This window comes from Salvelinus fontinalis, chromosome 15, assembly GCF_029448725.1.
Source record: "Salvelinus fontinalis isolate EN_2023a chromosome 15, ASM2944872v1, whole genome shotgun sequence".
Taxonomy (NCBI): domain Eukaryota; kingdom Metazoa; phylum Chordata; class Actinopteri; order Salmoniformes; family Salmonidae; genus Salvelinus; species Salvelinus fontinalis.
This window is the reverse complement of record NC_074679.1, coordinates 43,997,983-44,022,741: the sequence shown is the minus strand read 5'-3', so window position 1 is coordinate 44,022,741 and position 24,759 is coordinate 43,997,983. Positions and strand designations below refer to the sequence as shown.

The 24,759-nt window shown below is 45.2% G+C and overlaps 1 protein-coding gene across 3 annotated transcripts in view; it reads right to left on the bottom strand.

The window, feature by feature from the left end:
* Positions 1-24,759, bottom strand: part of setd3 (SET domain containing 3, actin histidine methyltransferase) — a 66,411-nt gene that overhangs the window by 9,512 nt on the left and 32,140 nt on the right. The window contains exons 7-13 of one of the 3 annotated variants that reach the window (XM_055863941.1): positions 14,409-14,467; positions 13,582-13,696; positions 11,777-11,851; positions 10,530-10,696; positions 5,840-5,925; positions 4,997-5,157; positions 2,604-4,855 (exon numbers count right to left, since the gene is read on the bottom strand). In XM_055863941.1, coding sequence (XP_055719916.1) covers positions 4,157-4,855; positions 4,997-5,157; positions 5,840-5,925; positions 10,530-10,696; positions 11,777-11,851; positions 13,582-13,696; positions 14,409-14,467 — 1,362 coding nt within the window. In that variant the 3' untranslated portion in view covers positions 2,604-4,156. Of the gene's footprint in view, positions 1-2,603; positions 4,856-4,996; positions 5,158-5,839; positions 5,926-10,529; positions 10,697-11,776; positions 11,852-13,581; positions 13,697-14,408; positions 14,468-24,759 lie in introns of those variants that run through there. The other 2 variants (XM_055863942.1, XM_055863943.1) reach the window with 2 other exon arrangements.

Below are 24,759 nucleotides of genomic sequence, written 5' to 3'. Positions count from 1 at the left end.
CTACAGGTAAACCTCTAGTCAAACTGTACCTGTAAGCGTGGACAGACAGCGGTTGACGAGCAGTAGTGGAGCTGGTTATAGAAGCGCTATGGGCTGAGCAGTGAGCAGCCACTTGTGCTTTTAGCACTGTACAATCCTATCATCACTTACTCATGTGGTCGCAATAGACTCACAACCCTGAGTGCAAACGGTAAACCTGTTTCCGCCGTGGAGTCAATTGTCTGTGTGTGCGTGATACTGTAACATACAAGCAATGTCTCAAGTGTGAATGTGTGTGTGTGTGTGTGTGAATATGCATGCCTGAGTGTTGAGTGTCTGTGTTCTTGTGTTCGTCTGTATGAATGCATGCATGCGTTTGTGTATGGGTGAGTGAGTGCGTTTGTCACACTGGGCTCTGAAACAGTGATGGAATTAGAGCCCGCCACCTGCGACATTTGAACTATGACCTCTGCCCATGAGTCAGCTGATCATGACCCTGGAAAAGAGGCTTCCCACTGGCCCTCTGATAACCCAGATACGTGAACACAGGCAGAACCCGAGACTGCAGCACACAGCCCTCTACTGTACACCAGCCATGTTACACTGCAGGACACTTAGCATGTTTCAACTTCGTGTTTCAAACGTTCTCTTAAAATGCACTGATGACCTGCCCTCCATCTCTTCTTCTCCACCCCCACCTCAGCACACAGGATGGGGATGCTATTGGTAAATAAACACTTGCATGACAATGGGCCCTAGCGTTGGGCTGGGCTGTGGTGGCTGCCATTGTATATTTATAGGGAGTTGAGTTTATAATTCATGGCGAAGGACTACTTTGGAGTGGATGGTCCCAGGCCTTCTATTCTCTCACGCTCTCCTCCTCATCCTTGCCTCCCCCTGCTTTCCCACTACAGTAAGCTACTGACACAGAGAGCACTAACAATACTGGACATGTGCAGGACTGCCGCTCTCTCCGCTGCCCACCCCCATTATAATAATATATTCAAGGATTAAAAGGGGGTTTTATCTTGGAGCTCCCCATGCATTATGAATGGGGAATTTCAAAATTTAATTGCCCCGAATTAAATGATTCAAGATAATGTTTCTTTTATAAATTCGTAATAGGTCCAGGGGGCAGAGAGGGGGGAAAATACATTAAATAAAACTTCCCTCCCCAACAAAGGAAAAGAGAAATAGAGTGGAAAAAAAGGGATGCTGACCTTGTGCTCCTGGAGTGTATGGGCTGTTTGGAGAAGACAAGAGAGCAGGAAGAAGGGAGAAAGAACAGGGCTGGGCACGAATAGAAGGTGAGAAATTAGATTCACTTTAATCTGTGGCCTTTCCATGTGGACAGTCTCATGACTATTCTGTGTTGTCCATCACAACCTTCTGTCACTATCGCACAGGACCAACCTCAAACTACTGCATATGGTGAGTTAGACTGATCCCAGATCTGTATGTTGTACAGTGTAAGAAGTATTGTACCAACTTTTCACTGTACGTACTCTGCATTTAAGGTACAGGTTAGGGTAGTCTCGTGGGGCCATCCTTTCAAACCTGGTCTTGTTGACAGAATGTGAGAAGCCTTGGTTTCCCGAGACTAGGGTTGCTGTCATGTACAGTAACAATGAATCATTTCAACAGTTGCACTATACTTACAAGAATCATCATACAGTCACGAGAACCCTGGAAAAGTCAAAACGTTACCACCAACTATCATTGTCAGAGGAGTTAGCTAAAGCACAGGGTACAGATCTTGGACCAGGCTGTAAGGTAGCCTGAGTGCCAGTCTGTTTGTACCATCATGCCAACTCCTTGTCACTCATTGGCTTGACAATGACAGCAACGGGGTTGGCAAGAGCACAAACAGATCTGGGACCAGGCTAAAAGGTGAGCTGGTGAGGACTTTGTGGCTAGATATAACAGGGTGCTGTGAATTGCTTGGAGAGTGTGATTGGTTAAAACAGTAGGTAGATTCTCAGTAACTGTACACTACCTGGAAACAATCTTTAGAGAAGCAGCAGGTAAAGACTGGTAGAGAATCGTACAAAATGGCAAGTAGCAGTAGCAGTCCATTGGGAGTCAATCAGAATACAGGAACAAACCGGTCCATGATGAGAGATTGGAGTGTGACAAAGCAAAGTATGCAGCAGATAACATGGGGATACTTCAACAAAGTAGAAAGGTAGAAAACGAGCCCCTTTATAGTTGCGTTATACAGTAGAATAGACTCGGAGCAACTGTCATTTTGCGGTTGGTAGCAGCATGAACAGAGAGATGAATTAGAATGAGCAGCGCTAGCTAACACTTTGGAGTAAGGTGAAAATAAACTGCTGGTGCATGGCCTATTAAAATGGCCGCTCATATCCACCATCCATCCATCGGGGGGGGGGGGGAAGATTAGGCAGACACCAAGGAATTAGCTCCCTGTGCCGACATGAACCGCAGATGAAATGACAATAACAGCTACTGTACTGGAATTACGGGGTTATTTAAGATCTTAGGCATCTAACAGAGAGAGCTAACTCCACATCATGTTTCGATAGCCATTAAGTGTTAACACAAAACCAAACTATGCTGAAAATACAGAGCAGATGTCATACAGACAACAACAAAAACATACGTTGAAATTTAGCGATTGGATCAGAGACCGCTTTATTAACGTTTTGTTTGTCTCGTTTCTGGTGTGGAGGGAAGAGTAACAAAAAGGTTCACACCGTTTCAGGATGTCTAACTACAAAACCATCATCTAAGTGAAATGAGCAGAAGTCCTTTGTGTGAATCACGTCTTGCTGAAGGTTTGACTTCGTCACCATTCTGACGTCTGGCTCTCATCATATGAGCGTTAGTCATATTAGCGGTAGTCATATTCTTCATCACAACAGAAACTCATCCTTGGGTGATTCAATTGCAACTTGAAGAGCTGGGGTACATTCATAATAAAGTTTTAAATGTAAAAAAAAAAAATTATAACCCAAATCACCTGCTTTTAGTCATCAAATTTCACTTAATAAACACACATATTATCCTTTCCATTACATTTGAAATGGTACTTCATACTCGAGTAAAGAAATAAAATACTGATTGTTCCCAGAAGAAGTGCACAGGACATTTTGTGCCAGCAGTTTCCTTCAGTTGTATTTAAAATGCTATTGAGTAAAACCAGGAAGTGCAGCGCGAGAAGAGAGAGAGAGGGGAAGTGATGATCTCAAACAGAGAACAAAGAGCCAAATACGCCAGAGAAAAAGACTGAGTGAAATTATACTTGGTATATATTAAAAAGGTGCAATATGCAGAAATCGCTCTGCCATTTCCTAGTTTCAAAAATTCTAACAGTTTGCCTAATTTCAGTTTGTGACAACAAACCACTGAAATATATTTTCAATAACCCCAAAAATTGTATTTCAGCTGTTTGAAGCTGGTGTACTAAAGCGAAAGTAAAAGACTCAAAAACAAAACTTAAGAAAAGGAAGCATAGAAATAGAGTACATAGAACTGATCTAACACTTCTTAAACGTACTTTCAAAGAAATGGGATTTTAGATCTGTCATTTTCAATGTGAATTTGGTCAGGTCTCCCAAAAAGCAACATATTGCAGCTTTAAGATAAACTACAGTAATAAACTGACTGAGAGGTAAAGGGTTAGGATGAGATTTTGGCTTGCTAGAGACAAAATTAAATACAATTTAAATCTAATTTCTTTCTTTCTGTCCCACCTACAGTAGTGGAACTGAAACCGGCGCCGTCCCCTGCGATTGTTACTCCCTACCGTTCTCTCATGTCAATAAACTCAATGTAAACCAGTAAAGCACTGTTCAAACCTCAAAAACAAAAAGCCAGTTTTTCATGTAAATGACAAACTTCTAATGCTCAGATAGAAGGCCGATGGGAGAGACACACTGACTGGCAGTGTGCAAGCAGTCTGCAGCGGTTGGTACGTAGGAAGGCACCAATAACAAAGCCAATGGAAGGAGGGACGAACTAACGAAATGGACAGATAGTGAAAAGTTCTACCATTTAAAAATTCAAATTCTGTTTTTTTATTTTTTATTATTCTTAGCTCCTTTATTTCTGAGTCACTTTAGAGAGACAAAAATAAATAAATAGAAAAGGGCTGACTGACTGGCTGACTGCTGCTCTTCTTCTGCAATAACGGATAGCTAGATGATGATTCCATCTATTCACTGTTGACTTTGGGCTCATCTCCAGTTCGTTCCGCACTCAGGTCCAAGTCCACTCCCAGTGAGAGAGAAGCAGTAGCCTTGTCTCCGTTCTTGGTTTGGCCTTCCTGTTGCTGGGTGGTTGCAGGGACAGCAGTGTCAGGCATGGTGGAGTTAGCATCCACATGATCCCCTTCCTGAGCAGGGCTAGTGTCCTGGGCTTGGCTAACACTTCGGCCTGCGTCTGAGGAGATTGAGCTAGCTTCTTTGCTAGCCTCCTGAATCGGGCTAGCGTCTCCAACCTCCAGGACTGGGCTAGCGTCCGTACCATTCCCGTTGACCACCACCTTCCCACCATCCCCGTTGACTATGAGGGGGGCTAGATCCCTGGCTGCGCCCCCGTGTCCCAGCTGCTGTACCTGAGCCAACACCTGCTCCACCGCTGCCTGGTCGTCTCCCTCCTCATCCTCCTCCTCTAGTTTCCTCAGGATGATGGGCAGTTTGTCGTCGGCTTCGGCATTCTCCAGCAGAGCGATGTCGCTCTCCTCATAGCGTGGCAGCGAAGCGCCTTCCTCCTGCTGCTGCTGGAAGTGCAGGCGCTTGGCCTTGCCGCTGGCCACCACCCTCTCCAGGATCTGCTTCTCAGCCAGGCGCAGCTGGATGGCCACGCGGGAGTGGAGGGAGAGGCCGGGCTTCTCCAACGCACACTGGTCATCCTGGAGGACAGGGAGGTGGGGAGACATTGGGCAGAGGGTAAGCAAGTGAGGTAGAGGGGAAGGGAGGGGGAGACAGAAAGTGAGTCAGTAAAGAGAGAAAATAAAACAATATGGTGGGTGAGCCATGTCGTTCTCACTGACCTGGGAGCTGGTCTTGTAGGTCTGGAGCAGCAGTGCAGCCCTGGTCTCTAGGAAAGTCCACAGTTTGATCTCATTGTCCCAGCTCACAGGGAACTCGGTGTTACCCAGGGTGAAGATCTTATTGATGGCATGTTCTCCTACCAGGTAGTCCTTCAGCTCTTCTGTGGCGAATAGGGGTTAAAATGGCAGCGAACCAGAATGTCAGGACCAATACGATTACACAGAGGAAACATCCAACTCAACTCATCTGGTCTTCAGAGCTAAACATGTCAAAATGTTTTATTTTTTAAAGACGTCAATTAAGCTTGGTGACATTAATTAAAACCTTGAACGTTAGAGTTAAGATAAAGGGCTGTTAATCTACAGGCCGAGTACTCAGGTATTTAAACCGGTAGCCAACTGCTGTCTTCGCAATCTGCCTTTTGATTGGAGCAATTACATAAGGCTTGATTACCCCTGAGAGGGAGACATGAAAGGATCGGAGGTTGAGTGCCTAATGTGTTCACACGCCACACACACACCTGAGTCAATAGTATATATCTGTGTCGCCTGAGGTAGAGGAGGCCTGTCTCCTACAGAAACTGTAGTATGCTAGCCAGGCCTGGGTTCAAATACAATTTCAAAACTGCCTGGAGAGCCAGTTGGGTGGGGTTACACGGGTAACCTCGATCAAGTAAAGTATTTTTATTATTTCAAACTGGATTTCACGCCTAGGTATCACTCTTAACTTCTCCTCAGCCGTTCCTGGTATCGTGCCTTAGCGTGTGACAGGCCTTGTGACCGTGCGGGGATCCATAGGCAAGGTCCCGAATTGATGCTAGCATTTACGCTTGCGCGTCTTACCCTCGGTCATACAGAAGACTCGGAGGAAGGCCAATAGCTGGGCAGAGATTGGAGGATCGCTGCAGTGCAGGGCAAAGATACTAGACCTGATGAGAGTGGAGAGAGAGAAGAGCGGAAAGAAAAAGTGAAAGAGAGACCATACAGTCACAGCAACTTCTCTATTTCCCATTACACACACACACACATCATCTCTTAGTTAAACCTAGACCAGTAAACCTTACCAGGACCTTATAACCTCCCCTGTAGTTGATCAGGCTCTGTCAGAGCTTCAATCTGCCTTCATTGCCCAGCAGAAAGCCTGAGTTGAACCCGAAATTGGTACTTAATGCAGATAAAGCCAAGTACATGTTATTTTCCAAATCACATAAAACGCTATCTGATGATTTATGCATACGTCCTTTGAAAGGGGCCCTCATTGATGGTGTCCCCACCTATAAATATCTATAAACTCCGCCTACCAGCAAATTGGTGACTAAATCGAGTGCGCCTACTGTGCTGCCCAATCAGATAGCTCAAATCCCCGTGGCTACAGATCTTCCATGACCCTGGCCACAGCCAAGTTTAATAGGCTACTAGCCTACGTAAGATTGAATAACTTTTAAAATCATGACCCCAGAGAGACTGTCAATGAATACAGCAAAAAGCTGCTGTTTTTAGGAGTGAGTTCATGTTAAATGTTGAATTCAGCACTGTCACCGATTTTAACACTATTACAAAACACTATATTTTGTTATATGCTCGGGCTGCAGCTGCAATGAATGAGGAGCCAAGTATCGATAGCCCTGCGTTTTATTATTATTACCAGCTCGTCGTGACGATTTTAATATTAAGGAATATTTCACTTTCTCTGGTCATAGGAACAACATGAATTTGTACATGAGGCAGATGCAGTGTGACTCGAGTTTCGCCATCAGGTAGAAGACGGTGTCCCCTCTCTCTGATCAGTCTCACCGGAGGAAAGGAAGGAGAGAGCGGTTGAGATAAATCTTTTTTAAACGGTCAACCAACTCGGAATTCCAAGTCGGAAACTCTGGCATCTTTTTAGAGTTCCGACTTCTCGACCTGAAGATCCCCGACGTGGTGATTTGACCTCGATGACCATCAGATGCAGGTACCATCAGTCCAGTAAAATAAAACGGGCTAATTATTCCAATTCATGCTCCACAGTGCCTCACAAGTGATAAACCAACTGATCTATTTTGTTATCAAAAGCTCGAGTTTTGAAATATAATACGGTCTGATTAACAATATAGGCAGGCCAATCATATAGCCAATATGCTGTGATAATGTATTAGGCCTACCGTCAAAACCTCATTCCCACAAACCTGTTTAAGGTTCATGTACGGTAAATAAAAAATATATGAGCAGTAGATCTCAACTTCCTTTTTGACTGCGAAAGTGACCTTGATTCAGAAAAGGTTGGTGACCACCGCTCTATGTGAATGCAGCGGTCACTGTATTGAAGCCATTGGACGCTGTGTATCATATAGAGCATTGCGCTTTATTACAGACGATGTGTACAGTACACATCCTTGCATTTTGTATGAGAATGTGGGCTGGCCCTCGTGGTCTCGTAGATCGATGCGTTGCACTTGTTTTTTTGTTGTCTAAGAAGCCCTCGTACATAAAACTTCCCCCAACCTTACCTCATTGTGAACCTATAGATGTGCGGGCTACCGGACACGTGCTCAGGGATGGCTAACTCGGAACATCCCTTCCATCTCTACTGGGTTGGGTAGATCTGCTTGTTTTTTTTGCACCTTACGTGTGGAATGATCGACAATGTACTTTAAAATTGAAGGAGTTGGTGCCTCTAGGGCATTTCGGACAGTTATTAGGGTACCTTTTACTGAATAATGTGTCTGTTTATTATTGTGTTTGGCTTTTTGTGTATTGTTATTTATAATACTGTATTTTAAAGTGTATATAAATGTGTAGTTGAATGAGTTGGTTGTATTTTGATGCGTATTGTGGCGCTATACGGGGGCTCCTCTGGAAAAGAGACCTAGGTCTCAGCATTGACTCCCTGTCAAAATAAAGGTTAACTAAAAATGTGTAAATAAAATTGTACACCTCACAAAGAAAGAAAACGTCCACAGTGATCTCTGTATGGCGTGACGCATATAAAACCCCGATCTGTAGGTTAAACTCCGTGAAGGGGCTTGGCAGGTACAGTTTGTGTTGATGGAGGTTAGTGACCCATGGCTAACTCCGATCTCCGCTACACTCGTGTTTCGTTTAGCAGCCACTGGTCCGTGGTTAACCAAGACCAACTCACATGTAGCATCAGCTGACTCATTTAAGCTGAGTGGAGGGCAAACCCTGATCCCCTGATGCATCGTTAATATACACTCAATCAATTACAAGCAAATCTTTCATTACCACGGGATATTCCTGGTGTTTTAACCCTGCCGCTTATAACAGAGAGAGAGAGAGGAGAGAGAGGATATAAGAGGCAGAAAGAGAGAGAAGGGAGGGAGATGCCACTACACCAGGGGTGGGCAGGCTGGTGGGCCGGTGTGGGCGCAGGCTTCTGTTCCAGCCAAGCAGAAAACGGTGAAAATTTGAAATGCCCCCCCCCCCCCCCCCCCCCCCACGGACGCTGTCATCATTTTATCATTACCCTAATATCACGCAGCCTTCCCCCGCCGTCTTATTAACAAGAGCACTTTTAATCTCTTATTGAAGGGCATTCTGAGTCTGACGGTGGAAATGAGATGACAGTCTGTAGTGTTGTTGCTGTTTGGGGCTCTGTTGTTCCACTGACGGATATAGTGATGTATGCTGCTCAAAAAACACTGTCTGTCGCCGATACACACACTGGGATATATACGGAAAGCACCGGGCAACGCTGCCTGTCTGTCGCCCATACACACACTGGGATATATACGGAAAGCACCGGGCAACGCTGCCTGTCTGTCGCCCATACACACACTGGGATATATACGGAAAGCACCGGGCAACGCTGCCTGTCTGTCGCCCATACACACACTGGGATATATACGGAAAGCACCAGGGCAACGCTGCCTGTCTGTCGCCCATACACACACTGGGATATATACGGAAAGCACCAGGGCAACGCTGCCTGTCTGTCGCCCATACATACACTGGGATATATACGGAAAGCACCGGGCAACGCTGCCTGTCTGTCGCCCACACATACACTGGGATATATACGGAAAGCACCGGGCAACGCTGCCTGTCTGTCGCCCATACATACACTGGGATATATACGGAAAGCACCGGGCAACACTGCCTGTCTGTCGCCCAAACATACACTGGGATATATACGGAAAGCACCGGGCAACACTGCCTGTCTGTCGCCCATACATACACTGGGATATATACGGAAAGCACCGGGCAACGCTGCCTGTCTGTCGCCCATACATACACTGGGATATATACGGAAAGCACCGGGGCAACACTGCCTGTCTGTCGCCCATACACACACTGGGATATATACGGAAAGCACCGGGCAACGCTGCCTGTCTGTCGTCCATACATACACTGGGATATATACGGAAAGCACGGGCAACACTGCCTGTCTGTCGCCCATACATACACTGGGATATATACGGAAAGCACGGGCAACACTGCCTGTCTGTCGCCCATACATACACTGGGATATATACGGAAAGCACCGGGCAACACTGCCTGTCTGTCGCCCATACATACACTGGGATATATACGGAAAGCACGGGCAACACTGCCTGTCTGTCGCCCATACATACACTGGGATATATACGGAAAGCACCAGGGCAACGCTGCCTGTCTGTCGCCCATACATACTGGGATATATACGGAAAGCACGGGCAACACTGCCTGTCTGTCGCCCATACATACACTGGGATATATACGGAAAGCACCAGGGCAACGCTGCCTGTCTGTCGCCCATACATACTGGGATAAATACGGAAAGCACCGGGCAACACTGCCTGTCTGTCGCCCATACATACACTGGGATATATACGGAAAGCACCGGGGCAACACTGCCTGTCTGTCGCCCAAACATACACTGGGATATATACGGAAAGCACCGGAGCAACACTGCCTGTCTGTCGCCCAAACATACACTGGGATATATACGGAAAGCACCGGGCAACGCTGCCTGTCTGTCGTCCATACATACACTGGGATATATACGGAAAGCACCAGGGCATCACTGCCTGTCTGTCACCCATACATACACTGGGATATATACGGAAAAGACGTTTTCGAACCACAGCGGGCTCTGGCCAAAAGTAATGCCCGCATTAAAGGAATGATAAGCCTCTTCCTGGATAGCCTAAAGGCAGGTAGTACTCCAGGAACACGGTTGGCCAGCCCTGGAATGGTGCGCCCTTTGTGATGCACCCTTCATGTCACAGTGCAACTTTTGTTTTCAGAGTAAATTCTCCTCTCCTGTATGTACTGTTGTGATAGCGATGGGCAGAGAGAGACGTAATGTAATAGTAATGCTGCTAGACTAGAGCAGGCCTCAGTAATGTGTTTGCAGTGTAATAACGTCAGCCATGTCCTGCCAATTGTCACATTGATCAATTCACTGAAATTCTGGAAAATATTGCCCTCTTGAAATTACCCGTCTCTGACATAATGGAGAGAGATAATTTGTTTTCTCTTGCGCTACCCCCTCTTTCTCCCTCCCTCCCTCCGAGGGGATGCCTGTGTGCGCGCGCGCGCCTCTACTTACGAGGGGATGCCAGCGCGGGCCAGCACCTCCGCCTTCATGGCGTACAGCCGTTCACTCTTGGACACGCCCAGTTTGATCTTGACCCTGTCATGGGCGTTCTCCTGGAAGAAGAAGCCGTTGTGGATCACAAACTCCGCGTTGGACCGCGTCCCATAGAATATGTAAATCTGAGGACAGACGAGAGAACCCATTAAAAAGGGGAAGTTCAGTATTTTACAACTTCATGTTCGACGGTTTTTCTCCCTGAAAACAGGAAATACTGTATACAAAAAACAGCCACTACAAACGTTAGTATTTTACTGGCTGGCAGCTAAAGTCAGCTGAACATCCCCTTTATCATCCGATTCGAACTCAACCTCCAGAAGGTTCCTGTAGATTGGATCATTTGGATGTAAGCAATGTGGTGAACATTCCACCCACTATTCCTCTGTACCATTTTCCATCATAATCATGTTATCATTTCTGATCTAGTGGAAGCTACACATGGGCACAGAGAATCCCCACACCACTCTGCTCGCGTACGGCTCCAACATATTACATCCACATTTACAGATAGCAGAAGGAGTGTGCTAGGTAAAGGAGAGCGAGAGACGGGGCAGGGGATAGAGAGGAGGAGTGATAAAGCTTAGGAGGGAATGTAGCTTAGTGGTTTGTGTGTGTGAGCTCAGGCAGGTTCCACGTCCAGAAATGGCACCCTATTCCCTATATAGTGCACAACTTTTTTTCTTTTTTTTTACCAGGAACCATAGAGCTCTGGTCAAAAGTAGTACACTAGATAGGGAATAGGGTGCTATTTCAGACACACACTCTGTGAGCTCAGGGCACTTCGGCCGGACGGTGACATCTGCCGGAGGAATCATAGGATCAAGAGGCTCGACTTCCCATCACACCCCCACCCCCACACTTTGCTGTCTCTAAATCTTATCAAATAATTCCCATTCTAAAAAGAGAGGTGGAGATGGGGAGGAGAGGGAGCTGTAGAAGTTGGTGGAGTCCCGATTCTCAACCCCTCTCACCAAAGCACGGATTTAACAACTGTGGAAACTCCCTCCAGCCAATAAGTCAGGCATGGCCCAGCTAACTCAAACCCAGCCTGACCTTCTCCCGCTCCCTGACATATATAAACATCCTATCGCCTGTTTCTGTAGCGTGAGGCAGCTTGATGTACATGTACATCCCCCTGGACAGGATGCTAGAATTTTATTGTAAGAGTAAACGGCGCAGTGGTTGATGCTGCCCAGACTCACCTGGTCATTCTCTTTGTAGTCCTGCAGAGCCACACACTCACACCGGTCATCCTCCAGGTTGTAACCAGTGGTGATCTGAGAAACACACAACAGGCAAATTGTAATTCACTGATTGATTAGTGACAGTTGGAAAAGCTCATGGAAGCATTTCACATTTTAGTTCTTATCCAGAGCGACTTACAGGAGCAATTAGGGTTAAGTGCCTTGCTCAAGGGCACAGGCAGATTTTTTTTTCACCTAGTCAGCTCGGGGATTCGAACCAGATACCTTTCGGTTACTGGCCCAACGCTCTTGGTTTTATATGGACTGGTTCAAATCAAAGTTTATTCAAAGTGCATTTCAAAACATAACACACTTTACAGTAAAACATTTAATGGGGTTAAAGTTCAGAGCTGCAAAGTGAAGCGAAACAATTTACAGCATGTTTATTTCATATACTGTACGTGACCAGCTAATCTAACAAATGTACAATATTTTCCCTCCTAGTATTAGAAGAGCTGTATATCAAATCCTCCAAAGGGACTAATGAACAAAAATCAGCAAGCAAATTTATTTCAAACCATGAATGTATTGGTTTAGCATATGTAATCAATGAGTATATCAATACACATAATTCCTTTATCCGTATTTAGTGAGTTTACAAATGGGCAGAAATGAAGGAAATTGAACGAACCCACACCATTTCTCACCCTTGAGTAACACTGCAGGAACCAGGGCTGAAGACGAGCAATAAAATGTGGGAATATGTCGGAGGAAGTTGTAACCCATTTTTATTAAACTAAAACCAAGGGAATACACAGGAAGACATTGTATTACATGTATTTAATGACTCGCTTTGTCTACATAGCAGGCTTTCACAAATCAGATCTAATTTAAGGGGCGTAGATGCAGTTTACATGCGCACGCAAGGAGGAGATATTATCGCTCCTTTACAATCAGTCACTGAATACAATCAAAGCCAAATGATTGCGATAAATAAAAAGAACCCATGAGATAAGCGTAACCATCTTAGGAAAACACATTACACTGGTGTGGTTTCTCTCAAATCTACAATTATCTACAGCAGATGTCTTGATTGTGTGTGTGTGTGTGTAATTTTTTTCAACAAAAAACCTAGGATTTTAAAACATTAATTTAATTTAAACCTCTCGCACAGTGGGTAGAGGATGTTCGTGTGCAGTTGTGCAACAGGCCCGTTTCAGCGCATGCAACAGGCCCGTTTCAGCAGTGGTGGAAAAAGTACCGAAATTGTCAAAGATACCTTAGAAAATGACTCAAGTAATAGTCAGCCAGTAAAATACAACTTGAGTAAAAGTCTAAAAAGTATTTGGGTTTTGGGTTTGGGTTTCAAAGTTTCAAAGGGAAAAGTAATTGCTAAAATATACTTAAGTATCAAAAGGAAAAGTATAAAGCATTTCAAATTCCTTATATTAAGCAAAGCAGACAGCATAAAAAATAATTGTTTAATTTTTTGTTTAAATTTACGAATAGCACAACATCATTTACAAACAAAACATTTGTGTTTAGTAAGTCCGCCAGATCAGGTAGTAGGGATGGCCAGGGATGTGCGTGAATTTTACCATTTTCCTGTCCTGCTAAGCATTCAAAATGTAATTCAAAAAGTATCATTTTCTTTAGGCATGTAGAAGTAAAAAATAAAAAGTTGTCAAAAATAAAAAATAGTAAAGTACAGATACCCCCCAAAAAATACTTAAGTAAAAATACTTTCAAGCACTACTTAAATACTTTACACCATTGCGTTTCAGCCATGTTATAGTGTATAATAGCGTGTTTGTAGTACTCACCAGACCGTTGGTATGGTTACACATGTCCCAGAGAGGGATTAGGGCGAGGGTGACGCGGCTACCGTCCTCTGTAGGGATCTGGTTCTGACGGGTCATCACCGAGGAAACCGCCCATCTATAGGGGTCAAAGGTCACGGTCAGCCAATTATCACATCAGCAACAAGACCCACTTTCCTGGACTAACCAATCACAACAAGGGCCCTGTGTTTTCCTGAATAGCTGTTAGTTATAGCCTAGGTGGTCGGGACATTAGTCCTAAATCATAACCTTAACTTTAGCAACATTTGAAGTACGCGAAACTAAGTGTTTGTCCTCGTGACCACTGTTGTGGATGGTACTGTAGGCGATTGAACAATAATATCTTGATTATTATTTGAAGACTAGGGAATCCAATAAATATCAATCTGTGATCTTGTTACAATGATGTCGAGGCATGCGCAGAGAATTATCATTCTAAAAATGACATTCTAAACTTGGCTAACAGCGGTTCATCCAAAAAGCCTTTGGCGCCACGGTGACAAGATAACACACGCCGTCCTAGCTCCGTCATTCCCACAACACGTCGCCCGGCGGGAGCGGAGGTCTGTATCACGCTCAACACAATGGGAAGATGAAGAGGCCGCCGATAAATGATTCCCTCAAACGAAAGAGCGAGGAGGATAAACACTCCGTTTAAAAACGGGCCATGCTGGATGCCGGCAGTTGTTCTACATTCTCAGACTGTCTGACACGCGCACGGACCTGCGCCGCGCACACACACAAAACGTGGGGGTGGAGGGCAAGCACTTCAAAAGCAGGCCGACGCTGGCACACACACACACACCAACCTGTAGTCGTCGTACGTAAAGGCGTCCTTCAAGGGCAGTTTACTGGTGGTCGGATGAGTCTGGAAATGAAAGGTTAGGAGGAGAGAAAAAGAAGGACAGATGGAGGATAGAAGAGAGAGAGTAAAAAAAATAATCAGTGTGGAATTTCGTTATGCGGCTGATACTAACAAGACTGTGTTAGTGGTGTGTGTAAATGTGTGTGAGGGGTGTGTTATTGAGCGCCATGTGTGTTAGCGTGTGTCTGTTAGAGGTGTGTGTCTGTGCGCACGCGCGCATTTGTTAGCGTCCACGGTGCAAGCTAGGATCAGGATGGCGTTAGCCCCCCATACATCACTGTCAACTTAATTTGTTGTGCCCAGCAGACGTCATAAATCTGCTTCATCAATTTGGGTGACAGAGAGCCACCAGTGACACAGAAATCTACATTTAAAGCCACACACTGGACGCCTCCAAGGGCTCATTTACAACCTAGCAGGAGCTAGAGGGAGGGGGGACTAGCACATTTCACACCTAGAAAGACAGAGGGGGAGAAAGAGAGCAGAGGTAGCGAGCGAGAGAGCGAGCAGAGAGAGAGCGAGAGCGCGAGCAGAGAGCGAGAGCGCGAGCAGAGAGCGAGAGCGCGAGCAGAGAGCGAGAGCGCGAGCAGAGAGCGAGAGCGCGAGCAGAGAGCCAGCGCGCGAGCGCCGCAGAGAGAGAGCGCGAGCAGAGAGCGAGAGCGCGAGCAGAGAGCGAGAGCGAGCGCGAGCAGAGCGAGAGCGAGAGCAGAGCGAGAGCAGAGCGAGAGCAGAGAGCGCGAGCAGAGAGCGAGAGCGCGAGCAGAGAGCAGAGAGCGAGAGCAGAGGGAGGAGCAAGCTTTGACTATGTACAGACTCAGTGAGCATAGCCTTGCTATTGAGAAAGGCCACCGTGGGCAGACCTGGCTCAAGAGAAGACAGGCTACACTGAGGGGAAAAGTATTTGATCCCCTGCTGATTTTGTACGTTTGCCCACTGACAAAGAAATTATCAGACTATAATTGTAATGGTAGGTTTATTTGAACAGTGAGAGACAGAATAACAACAACAAAAATCCAGAAAAACACGTCAAAAATGTTATAAATTGATTTGCATTTTAAATTAGAGAGATAAGTATTTGAACCCCTCTCAATCTGAAAGATTTCTGGTTTCTTTTATACAGGTAACGAGCTGTAGGAGCACACTCTTAAAGGGAGTGATCCAAATCTCAGCGTATTACCTGTATAAAAAACGCCTAGAAGCAATCAATCAGATTCCAAACTCTCCACCATGGCCAAGACCAAAGAGCTCTCCAAGGATGTCAGGGACAAGATTGTAGACCTTTGTAAACCTACCATTAAAATTATAGACTGATCATTCTTTGTCAGTGGGCAAACGTACAAAATCAGCAGGGGATCAATACTTTCCCCCCCCCCCCACTGTATGTGCACACTGCCCACAAAATGAGGTGGAAACTGAGCTGCACTTCCAAACCTCCTGCCAAATGTATGACCATATTATATCCCTCAGATTACACAGATCCACAAAGAATTAGAAAACAAACCCAATTTTGATAAACTCCCATCTACTGGGTGAAATACCACAGTGTGCCATCACAGCAGCAATATGTGACCTGTTGCTACAAGAAAAGGGCAAACAGTGAAGAACAAAACACCATTGTAATTACAACCTATATTTATTTTCCCTTTTGTACTTTTGACTATTTGCACATCGTTACAACACTGTATATAGACATAATATTTTAAATGTCTTTATTATTTTGTAACTTCTGTGAGTGTAATGTTTACTGTTCATTTTCATTGTTTATTATCTACTTGCTTTGGCAATGTAAACATTTGTTGCTCATGCCAATAAAGCCCTTGAATTGAATTGAGAGAGCGAGGGGGCAGAGAGCGAGCGAGGGGGCAGAGAGCGAGCGAGGGGGCAGAGAGCGAGCGAGGGGGCAGAGAGCGAGCGAGGGGGCAGAGAGCGAGCGAGGGGGCAGAGAGCGAGCGAGGGGGCAGAGAGCGAGCGAGGGGGCAGAGAGCGAGCGAGGGGGCAGAGAGCGAGCGAGGGGGCAGAGAGCGAGCGAGGGGGCAGAGAGCATAGCACCAGGGTCTAATAACTGGGCTTCCTGAAGCTCTTTCTCCCCAACATGCAAAGTGAGCTGCAGTAAAAATAGACTGGAGTTCAGTAGGAAACATTGTAGCGTAAGACATTGTAGCGAAAGGCTCTCGCTCGGTTACACACACAACCACCTCGTGGCGTATGTGTGGTGGTAGGTCATTAACACAACATGTCTGGCTGATCGGCCTGTTTACCCAGCCGTCCCTTCAAAGTAGTATTCCGTTGATTATAATAGGGAGCGTTGAGGGAGTTGACATACACAGGCTAGGCGTGTTAAGGTAAGAGCGGTCACATCATCTTTCTCCCACTGGGCGGATGGCTGGCGTGGCAGAATGGCTGCGTATAATAGAGACAGTCCTGCAGTGACACTGATTCATCGCTACAGTAAAGTGAGGAGAATCACGCTCACTGGGCCACATGACACGCACTGTCCAACCCAAACCCACCCCCACTGTACCTCAAAGAAGCCTAAAGTTCAATAGAAGGTGCTACTTTAACTCTTAGACACTCAGATGATGGTTGACAGGGTGTTCCCAAATATTGAGGCACGGTGATGGGATAATACCCCAGCAGCTCCCTCTTCCTCCCCCACCCTGGTTGTGACTGAGAGGTAGGGGTGTGGAGGAGCAGTGTTGAGCCTCGTCCTGCTCCGACATCCATTAAAAGATAAGAGTCTAGGCTGGCGGACGGATCCTAGCGGAGAGGAGGGGCGTCGTCGAGCCCAGCAGCCATACCTGATCCCAGGCTGGGCCCTGTCTGCTGCCTGACTGTGGACGTGACATGGAAGGGCAGGAGAGGAAGAGGAGAAGCACACATTGATCGGGCGCTGAGCCAACCGGTGTATTTACATGTATAGCCTTTCAAAGGGGTTGGGATCAAACCAGAAGTAAATGTAGCAGAAATTTTCCTTGTAGATTTTTGCCTTAGTCCAAAATTAAAGTTACGGTAAATCCTGACCATTGTGAATGTAAATAAATAACCTTCGTGAACCTTTTTTCCGCCATGTTGCAACGTATGACGGCGGGATGCACCGCACACGGCGAGTGTGTCCATCTTTCTCATTTGACTAGTCAGAGAGTGAGAGAAGGTTAGACAGATGGATACCTGGAGCGCCTCAGAGAGGAAGGGAAACGACACCACCGGGACACTAAAACCATTTCTCATCACACCACGCGCCACACACACACACACACACACACACACACGCTCCAAGGTTACTTTGCATTCGCTGCATACAGAGGTCACCTTATGAGGTCCGCACACACAACTACAAACACACACACACACACACACACACACAGTCCCCACTAGAAGGGGACTCTGCTATGCTTCACTTAGAAAGACATGTAGAACTGACTGACTGACAGTGTGTGTGGATCACAAGGAAGGGGGGCTGGGATGGACTGGACAGGGAGGGAGAGAAGAGGGTATTTTTTTTTTTTGTCCGTCTCCAAGCCACTCAACATGTACGGAAGGTACAATCAGGTCAATTCAATTCAAAGCCAATGCGACAAGCTAATTTTCCAGCCCGGTCATCTGCGGCCGGCCCGCTTTAGAAAAACAGAGAGAGGGATGAGAGAGGGGCTGACGTTGACAGTAGTCATTACATTGACACCAGCCCCCAACCTGAGCAGAGGACAGGAGAGAGGAATGAGAGGAGGGGGGCAGAAGAGCGATGAGCGAGGGGAGGAGGAGTAGAGGAGAGGGAAAGGAGGAAGAGGTGCGGCGAAGATGACAAAATAATGAAAGAGGGAGTGTGGAGAGGGGGATGATGTGAAAGGAGACGGAGTGGAGAAGAGAGGAAATGTGGCCAGGACACAGACACACCTTCCACACAGTGCTCAAGCCAACCGAGAAGGAGAGTTCAAAGTTAGGAGGAGACATCTCTACACATCACCTTACTTTTACTGTTCAACACCACGGCCATGAGGTGTCTGGGCTTCCAGCACAACTCCGTCACCACACAAAAGGAATAACATACTAGTGATGCTGCTGTTCCCGCACATGTTATTTTACCATAATTAGAGTGATTTACATTTCTTGTTTGTTTTCAGTTGTTTTGTTTCCTGATGTTTGTGTATTGCAGTCTTTGGGTTTTAGCAACAGTATATAACACCTATGTAGTATTATTATAACAACATGGGCGGGAAAATAACTATGCTCATGTCATCAGTATTACATTCTACTATTTTACCTTCATATCACCGTATACAACCCACCACTACCACCTTGCGGTCATTGTTGGTACTGTCTTTATAGAGAGGTGACTAGGGGTGTAAGCTTTAGTCCAAACTGTTGCTAACGTAAATCATTTCACAATGAAAACTAGAGTTTCTATTGGTCAGATTCAGTTAAGACCCTCCCTCTTTGTCCCGTTTACCTCTGTTTGGTTCCTAGTGACTACACTCCCGCTGTCAAGACCACAAACCAGAACATTTCTGTCAAATAGAAGCCACTTTATAAATCACTATTCTCCTTAATTCAGTCAAATGCATGAAAGCAACAATTGAGAGGAAAAGGTAACTAGGGATGAGGGTAGTCAATTCAGTGTTTGCACCAGATTCTTAACGAGTGAAATGTATAAGCCCTGACCAAGAAATGTTTACTTTCGTGGAGTATGTGAAGTACAATGAAAATATTTAAAACGACATGCCTTAAATGAATGATGAATGGTATTAGGACTAGTAGTAAACCATAATCTAGCCCTCCATTTGGCAAATCTGACCATAATTCTATCCTCCTGATTCCTGCTTACAAGCAAAAATTAAAGCAGGAAGCACCAGTGACTCAGTCAATATGGAAGTGGTCTGATGACGCAGTTGCTAAGCTACAGTACTGTTTTGCTAGTACAGACTGGAATATGTTCCGGAATTCATCCGATGGCATTGAGTAGTGTGTCGATGACGTCGTCCCCATAGTTACCATACGTACATACCCAAACCAGAAGCAATGGATTACAGGCAACATCCTCACTGAGCTAAAGAGAGCTGCCTCTTTCAAGGAGTGGGACACTAACCCACACGCTTAAAATAAATCCCACTATGCACGCCGACGATCCATCCAACAGGCAATGCGTCAATACAGGACTAAGATTGAATCCTACTACACCGGCTCTAATACTCGTCAGATGTGGCAGGGCTTGCAAACCATTACAGACTACAAAAGAAAACCCAGCCACGAGCTGCCCAGTGACACGAGCCTACCAGACAAGCTAAATGACTTCTAAGCACTTTTCAAGGCAAGCAACACTGAAGCATGCATACGTGCACCAGCTGTTCCAGACGACTGTGTGATCATGGTCTCAATAGCCGATGTGAGTAACACCTTTAAACAGGTTAACATTCTAAAACTAAGATGTTTTCTCAGTGCATGCACTGACCAAATGGCAAGTGTCTTCACTGACATTTTCAACCTGTCCCTGACTGAGTCTGTAATACCAACATGTTTCAAGCAGACCACCATAGTCCCTGTACCCAAGAAAGCCAAGGTAACATACCTAAATGACTACCAACACGTAGTACTCACGTCTCTAGCCATGAAGTGCTTTGAGAGGCCAGAAACCCTAGACCCACTCCAATTTGCAGACCGCACCAACAGATCAAAAGATGATGCAATCTCTATTGCACTCCACACTGCCCTTTCCCTCCTGGACAAAAGGAACACCTACGTGAGAAAGCTATTCATTGACTACAGCTCAGAGTTCAACACCATAGTACCCTCAAAGCTCATCACTAAGCTAAGAAACCTGGGACTAAACACCTCCCTCTGCAACTGGATCCAGGACTTCCTGACGGGCCGCCCCCAGGGTGTGAGGGTAGGCAACAACATGTCTCCCACGCTGATCCTCAACACGGGGAACACCTCAAGGGTGTGTGCTTATTCCCCTCCTGTACTCCCTGTTCACCCACGACTCCGTGGCCAAACATGACTCGAACACCATCATAAAGTTTTCCGTCAAAACAACAGTGGTAGGCCTGATAACCGACAACACAGCCTATAGGGAGGAGGTCAGAGACCTGGCAGTGTGGTGCCAGGATAACAATCTTTCCCTCAACGTGATTAAGACAAAGGAGCTGATCGTGGACTACAGGAAAAGGAGGACCGAGCACACCCCCATTCACATCGACGGGGTTGTAGTGGAGCAGTTTGAGAGCTTCAAGTTCCTCAGTGTCCACATCACTAAGGACCTATCATGGTCCAAACACACAAACACAGTCGTGAAGAGGGCACAACAACGCCTATTCCCCCTCAGCAGACTGAAAAGATTAGGCTTGGGTCGTCAGATCTTCAAAAAGTTCTACAGCTGCTCCATCGAGAGCATCCTGACTGGTTGCATCACCGCCTGGTATGGCAACTACTCGGCATCCGACCGCAAGGTGCTACAGAGGGTAGTCCATATGGCCCTAGTCAGACTGTTCTCTCTGCTACCGCATGGCAAGCGGTACCAGAGAGCCATGTCTAGGTACAAAAGGCTCCTTAACACCTTCTACCCACAAGCCATAAGACTGCTGAACAGTTAATCAAATGGCTACCCAGACTATTTGCATTGACCCCCCCTTTGCGTTATGCTGCTGCTACTCGCTGTTCATCATCTATGCATAGTGACTTTACCCCTACCTACATGTACATTTTACTTGAACTAACATGTACCCCCGCACATTGACTCACTACAGGTACCCTCTGTATATATAGCCTCGTTATTGCTATTTTATTGGGTGACATTTGTTTTTTTACTTTAGTTTATTCAGTAAATATTATCTCAACTCTTATTTTTCTTAAAACTGCACTGTTGGTTAAGGGCTTGTAAGTGAGCATTTCACGAAAAGGTCTACACCTGTTGTATTCGGCGCATGTGACAAATACAATTGTACTTTTGATTTGAGCCACCCACCTTCAACTGAGAACCAAGAAACATTTCATCAAAAACGTGTCAACATACCAGTCCAGATCAGCCAAGAGACAGTGACAAACATTAACTATTGCCACGACAAATTTTTCATATTGATGTCTTATCTTGACAGTAATGTGAAATGTGAATGTTTTTTCCTCTTCTCTAATTGACTTATTTAATGACAGAAACAAAGCGCTCGAACTAAAGAAAGTGAAAATAATTTAGAGAAATTTTATTTTTTATTGCTCCTCCAGTCCCTTTGCTAAGGGACTACAGACCCTAAAGAGAGCTGTCTAGTCTACGAGCCAAATGTCACCCTACATAGTGCACTACTATTGACCAGCGCCCTATGGCTCTAATGCACTATATAGGGAATAGGGTGCCATTTGAGATGCAAACCTAGTCTTCAGTGGTTTGATCAAAAGGGAGAGCTGGAATGAATACCTCATTTTAACATGTCAGTTAATAACTAAATTAGCATACTGGGAGAGAGATTTGCATCACAATATCTGTCTTGCGTTTCTTCTATTTCATAATAAAACTGTAATCACATTGTCTCTCAGTCTTCCTCACTGAAGCTACCTACAGCTATCTACAGATAAACCGGGCCGTTCAAACTTAACCGCTATAGAGAGCAGAGGTACTGGTATTAACCCCTAAGAAAAGTAGGCGACCATTCAACCATTATCAATTTTATATCTACAGTATAAAGCCTATATGTTATCATGCCGCTCATATGGAGATTTCAGTCATAGGTTGCTTGAGAACGTTGTGAATGACACCGACTCTCCCCCCAAAATGTGAATAAAGATCATAAATGTGTTGTATATATGACATGTTACAGTCCTCACCCACAAACACCGTCTGTATCCCAAATGGCACCGTATTCTCTATAGTCACTACTTTGACCAAAAGACGTACACCATATAGTGAACAGCAATAGTAGTGCATCCACCAATCACACAGGAGCTGTTTTCAGTTCAGACTAAGAGCTTTAGGAGAAGAAACAGCTCCTCCTGTTGGTAATGCGATGGTCATACAGGACAGGAACCGCCCATGCCTGCCCCTCTCTCTCTGTCATTAGCAGCTTATCAGGTCCTCTGAAATTGGGTGCAAGAGTCGATTCTGAAGCTGCTCTCCTCATTTCCCTACAGCTGGGAGCCTCTTCTAACCCGATCCCTCTCGCCGGGCACGCACTGACAGACAGGTGGACGTGCAAAGACAGAGATGGAAGGACAGAGAGATGGAAGGACAGAGAGATGGAAGGACGGGAAAGAAGAGAGAGGGGCAGACAGAGTGAGACCCGACTGACTTTTAACAAGAGCCAAACGAACCCAGCACAGAGATTTACTCTGTACCTGGCTTCAAGGTGAATGTTATACAGCTGTAGCGATAACTCTTTCTGTAGGAGATAAGTCAACTTACAATACCAGGCTTTGGATCTGTGAGTTTGCCAACACTAAGAACTGGGATCTGAATTGAAGGTTCTAAAGTTCACATGAACACTGCCTGGCACAAAAATATATCACAGAAAGAGTCTGAATTATTACAAATAATTCTGTGGGAAAGATAACCTGAGCATGCCCAAATAAAGTTAGTCATTTGCAAATTAAACCATGTTTATAATTATCCTTAAGGTCGATATGAGTTAAGGCTTTACTTGAAAAGTTTAAGTAGGAAATTGGAAGAATTTCAGCTACAAAATAGCTTCAGTCAATCACATTTCATGGCTTTTTGAAAAGAGTTCACAGAGTTTGATTCGACACTCACAGCTGTCCCCCAGTGTCCGTTATGAAGATATGTTATTGTGTTATTGAAGCAATACAGACCAAATTAAAGTGTCTTGAGTTGTATTTGCATGTTCTACTAGGAGGTAGGAAAATAGGAAGTGACTGGGACAGGCAATTTTAACATTCATATTATACATTTATTTTGGGGGGGGGGGGGAGTATAAAACATGCACCTTACAGGGCTCCCGAGTGGCACAGAGGTCTAAGGCACTGCATCTCAGTGCAAGAGGTGTCACTACAGCCACTGGTTCAAATCCAGGCTGCATCACATCCGGCCGTGATTGGGAGTCCCACAGGGCGGCGTACAATTGGCCCAGCGTCGTCCGGGTTTGGCCGTCATTTGTTCTCAACTGACTTGCCTAGTTAAATAAAGGTTAAATACAAAATAGGCTAGGCCTATTATATTAATTTCTCAACTGTCCTAATATTAAACACATCGCTTATATTTACAACAGGAGTATAGCCTACCTGTCTGGCATGAAAATGAACCACGTGAAAATTGTCCTCCATTTAATATTTAAGTGCATAGATGACATGTTTTTTCCCACTGCCCCGGTTTCGATACAAGTGCATGATAATGGTCCACATATTATTTATACCTAAAGACAAGATTAAATCAAGAATAGTCTGATGGGTGACAATATTAACTAAAGTGGCCAAATAACTTCTTAAAATGAAGCACATGAATCCGCTTTACAAGGTGTGTAGAGCTTAACTGGTATGCATAAGCAGCGCGTGAGTTTGACGAAGATAATTTTCACCATAAAAATGCACCCTTATAGTAAAAGCATTACATGCATAACTGCATTTGCGGTCACTTTTGATAATAGTGTTCTCTGCTAATGGAACATTTCAGCTTATAGCCTACTGCCATCTGCGCATTGCTGCGCTTATGTGAAGAAATAGCCTAATAGTTTATCAACATTTTAAGCTAAAAGTTCTGATCTGTTGTGTCAGACACATTGCGGGGAGAAAAAAATTGGGATGCTAGTGGTTGTGTTAATTTGGGATCTATCGTATCCCACAACTGTCCCAGACTATGTTTGGAATATTTATTTCTCGCACAGAATAGGGTGACTTTTGTACTATGGGGGACAGTAGATTGACATAGGCTAGTGCTTTTGCTGTTCGTTAGGCCTACTCATCTTGTTGGCTGACGAAAACTAAATGTGGACATTTCTTCCAATATCTTCAATATGCACCTCCGAATTGGATAAGGTTGCGTCCGATGTGTCGGTCTTCACTTGTAGCCTGTGAGAAAGACCCAGTCACGTGATGGAGGGCCATGTGAGTGAGATATGTTTCGGAGTGCTGAGCATTCAGGGAGAAGGGCACAACAGCCACTGGCTGCAAAAGGCATGGATTTTTTTTAGGGTGCATTACGGCTACATAAAATTATATAACGTTTGTAGATCACCTAAAGTTACATTAACTCTAAATTAAGCACATATACTACCGATTTATTTGTTAACCGCTCAACACAGAATAGCCGTAAGTGCGCACTCCCTCAAATCAATTGGAGAAAAAAATCCTTTCAACTTTATTCAGGC